General features: G+C 60.9%; 1 protein-coding gene across 1 annotated transcript in view; it reads left to right on the top strand.

The window, feature by feature from the left end:
* The first annotated feature begins 556 nt into the window (after positions 1 to 556).
* LOC103665799 (TBC1 domain family member 16) overlaps positions 557 to 3,840 on the top strand; it is a 14,559-nt gene continuing 11,275 nt past the window's right edge. Inside the window, exons 1-4 of the mRNA XM_040640082.1 lie at positions 557 to 697; positions 1,682 to 1,829; positions 2,794 to 2,958; positions 3,408 to 3,556. Of these exons, the coding sequence (XP_040496016.1) occupies positions 672 to 697; positions 1,682 to 1,829; positions 2,794 to 2,958; positions 3,408 to 3,556 (488 nt within the window). The 5' untranslated portion in view covers positions 557 to 671. The remainder of the gene's footprint in view (positions 698 to 1,681; positions 1,830 to 2,793; positions 2,959 to 3,407; positions 3,557 to 3,840) is intronic.

Genomic DNA, 3,840 nt, shown 5'->3' on the forward strand with positions numbered 1-3,840 from the left:
AGAACCAGTGTTTTTTCAGGAAAATAGGAACTTAACGGGGCTTAACTGGAAGCCCCACACTGGCTAAAGAGGTCACGAAACAGCTTCTCGTAGAGCGCTCTGAGGACCGGGGTCCCAGCGCCCATTGATCCTGTGCAAGGCCCGGGCATTATCCTCCCTTTGCACCTGAGGACACAAACGCTCAAAGGGGCTTGGTGACCTGCCCAGGGGCACACGGTGAGGGCTTGCCAGGGTGACCTCGTCTGTCATTAGGGCAGCTTACTGCCTCGGTTGACATGGGACGCCCTTTGACTGTGAACATGCTTTCCCTTCCACACGAAAACGGGGTTGAGCATGACTGTGATGGGACTCATTCACGCTTTCGTTCATGGGTGTCTGTGGAGAGCCCGCCACCCGCACGGCGTCGCCAGCCCCGTCTGTGTGTGTGTTCGCGCCTGGGCCCATGTGGAAATGTCTCCCCCACACCCTCCCTGCTCTGCCCCCATGGCCGCACGGACAGGGAACCGTGTGGCCATCACACCACCTGCCCCACCAGCTCCCCCTCCAGCGCCGACGCCCACCTGCGCTTCCCCGACGGCACCGGCCTCCTGCAGACCCCACGCTGGGACGAGCCGCAGAGGGCCTGTGCCCTGGAGCAGATCTGCGGCGTCTTCCGCGTGGACCTGGGGCAGATGCGCTCCCTCCGCCTCTTCTTCAGGTGAGAGCCTCTCCGGGGCGCTTCCCGGAAGGTGGCTGGTGGTGCCGCTGTGCCGGTGGGCGGGGCTTCGTGTCCAGGGCCACTGCAGGCTGTCCCAAATGTTTGCTCCCTGACATCACTAAGCTGGGGGGCAGTGGTACCCCCCACGATGGCTGCCCCCAGGAAGCGGGTCGGGGCAGCTACCAGACTCTTCTGTCTGCCCTCAGGGCGATGGTGGCCTGCTGTGGCTTGAAACTCTGGCTTGGAGAGACAGCCAGACGGGGGCGGCACAGAGACCCCCAGAGAGGCCTGTGTGTGCGGGATGGAGCCCTGGCTTTCCGGAGGGAGGCTCCCCTTTCTCTTCACCATCCCTATTAGTGTCCTGTCTCGTGGCTGCCTCAGATCTCTCCTGAAAAGCACAGAAGCCCAGCCACAGAACAGCCCCAGCCGGAGACCTGTGCTCGAAGCAGGCGTGTCCCTATAGGGTCCCAGACCCAAGCCACATTCTAGCCATTTATGGAAGGCCGGGTGGGGTTGGGCTGATGGTCCTGTTGGATGTGCAGTGAGTTTCCGTGGAGGAGTCTCCCGGAGTGAGAGGAGGAATCCATCCGAGAGACCGATGGAGGAAGCTCTCTCAGTGCCCGCCCCCCGCCCCCTGGGGTCAAAATCGGATTCCCCCAACGCCATCCACCCCTGGACCTCCCAGAGAGGAGGGAGCATACGGGGTGGGGACACAAGGCCTCTCAGGCAGCCCTGCAGGGAGCCAGGACAGTCCTCCTTCCCGGCCTCTCCACGAGAGGGCTATTTTGCCTTCTTCAGCCAAGGGGGTAGTGGGTTCTGTGTGGGTGTAATGCTGTCCCCCTGCGGCCAGCAGCCAAACTCCAGGGGCCTTCCTGTTTCCTGCCTCTGAGGTCAGCGATAGGGGCCTCTGATTATACTTGGAAATAAAAGCTGGTGTTTCCATATTCATCGCTCCGTTCCCTTCCCCCTGCCGCGGCTGCCCAGCGACGAGGCCTGCACCAGCGGCCAGCTGGTCATCGCCAGCCGGGAGAGCCAGTACAAGGTTTTCCACTTCCATCACGGTGGCCTGGACAAGCTGTCCGACGTGTTTCAGCGGTGGAAATACTGCGCTGAGACGCACCTCAAGGACCAGGTAGCAGGGCAGGGGGGGTGGGGGGCGAGCGGTGTCGAGAGACCCCACCCCAGGAGTCCCCCAGCTGCCAGACCCGCCCCCTGCCCTTCCCGCCCACAGGGGGTCAAGGGCTCCCCCCCACCCAGCCGCACAAAGGCCTCAGGGGTGTGACCCTCAGTGGCCCCTGGCGGTCGTGGTCGCTGGGTGGCTGGTAGAGCAGCAAATTTGGATCTGAAGCCTGCCCAGGTCTTCTTGTAAAGTCAGTGCTCTGCACTTGAAAAATCATGTTTTGACAAGGCTTCCTGCCATATTTTGCTCGATCTACATACAAATGTAATAAGAGCTCTTTAATTATCTGTTCAAGATACTGTATGTGCTTATTAGAAAGGGGCTGACTTTAAGATCCCCTTCCTTCCCACAGAGCCTCCTGCTGGCTCCCCTTATTACAGTAGTGTGGCTTGCTTTTCCCCCTACATTGAGCAACCTTTGATTTTTGAATTAAATGTCAGCTGCGGTTTTGCCCTGGATTCGTGACTGCCCGTGGAGACAACCTGACAGGCGGGCTCCCTGCTCGGGGAACAGCGGTCCCTTTGTTTGTGGCCAATCACATGTAATTTATTGCAGGCCCTCCCGGCAGAGGGAAGTTGGGCCGTATGAGGCATTAATTCTGTTTTTTGCGGCCGGCCGGGGGTCGTGGGGAGAGTGGGGGCAGCAGCGGGGGGGAGGGCGTCGGTTGGTCCTTGGGTCGGTGGGAGCGGGCCGGGGGAGCCCAGCGACCCGGGGAAACTGATGTGAAGATGAAGGTATTTTCATTTTAATTGCGTCTAGTTATATTTGCCATCTAGGGGTTTGTATGAGGGGAGATTGGGTCCCCCTCCTTTCGGGGGTGGGGAGGAGAGGAGCTTTTTTGTCCTGGGGAGAGCCGGCTGGCTTCGGTGGCCCGCCCGTGAGGTTCTTATCTCCCGGAGTTTCTCCGGGCCAGCAGGTCGCCGATGAGAAAACCTGCATGCAGTTCTCCATCCGACGCCCCAAACTGCCCTCCTCCGAGACGCACCCCGAGGAGAGCATGTACAAGAGGCTGGATGTGGCGGCCTGGCTGCGCCACCTGAACGAGCTGGGCCAGGTGGAGGAGGGGTACAAACTGCGCAAGGTAAGCCGGGGGCACCCAGGGCCACCTCCTGGGGGGCCGCACCCTTGTGCGGGAGGCTCTGTGTGGACAGGCAGATAAAGCAATCAAAGACTCTGCGTTGAAAAGGAAACCTCCTGAGCGGGTTTGGGGGACCCGGCATCGGCCTGCATACAAGAGCTCGTGGTGAAATGCAGCGCTTCCAAAACCGGGATTAGGCCATGACGTGAGAACGACACACCAGGGTGGGCATTGACATTGAAATGAGCCTGGCTGTGTCCTGTATGGGAATGGAGGGCCGCCACTTTCCCTCCAAACATGTGCAAATCACAGCGACCTGAATCAAGGCATCAGTTGTCACCGAGCCGCAGCAAAGCCCCCAAAACACAAATCTCCGGGGACTGGGGGGGGGATTGGGGGTGCTTTGAGCCGCCCTGTGTTGGCCCCTCCCCAACTTTTGCCGCTTCCTGCAGGCCATTTTCTTCGGAGGCATTGATGTGTCAATCCGGGGGGAGGTCTGGCCCTTCCTGCTGCGGTATTACAGCCTCGAGTCCACGTCGCAGGAGAGGGAGGCACTGCGGGCGCAGAAGCGCCGGGAATACGCCGAGATCCAGCAGAAGAGGTAAGGGCCGCCGAGGAGGTCGGCCAGAGAGGCAATTGCAGCGCAATCCCGCACTGATCATATGTTCCGTGACCCAGACTTTCTTTGGAAAATGGGTCCCAGGCTCGGAGCGATAGGCTTGGATAAGTGCCGTCATTATCCCCAGCGCTCGGCCTGGGGCGGCGGAGCTCCTTAGCTCCGTGTCAGGGTTTGAGAGCTCGTCCTCAACAGACTGCACTAGGCCCCGACCTCCCGCCGTGATGGCTGGGCTGGCGGGGGGGGGGGGGGGGGGGGGGGGGGGGGGG

The sequence above is a fragment of the Ursus maritimus genome, unplaced genomic scaffold, assembly GCF_017311325.1.
Source record: "Ursus maritimus isolate PB19 unplaced genomic scaffold, ASM1731132v1 scaffold_24, whole genome shotgun sequence".
NCBI lineage: Eukaryota > Metazoa > Chordata > Mammalia > Carnivora > Ursidae > Ursus > Ursus maritimus.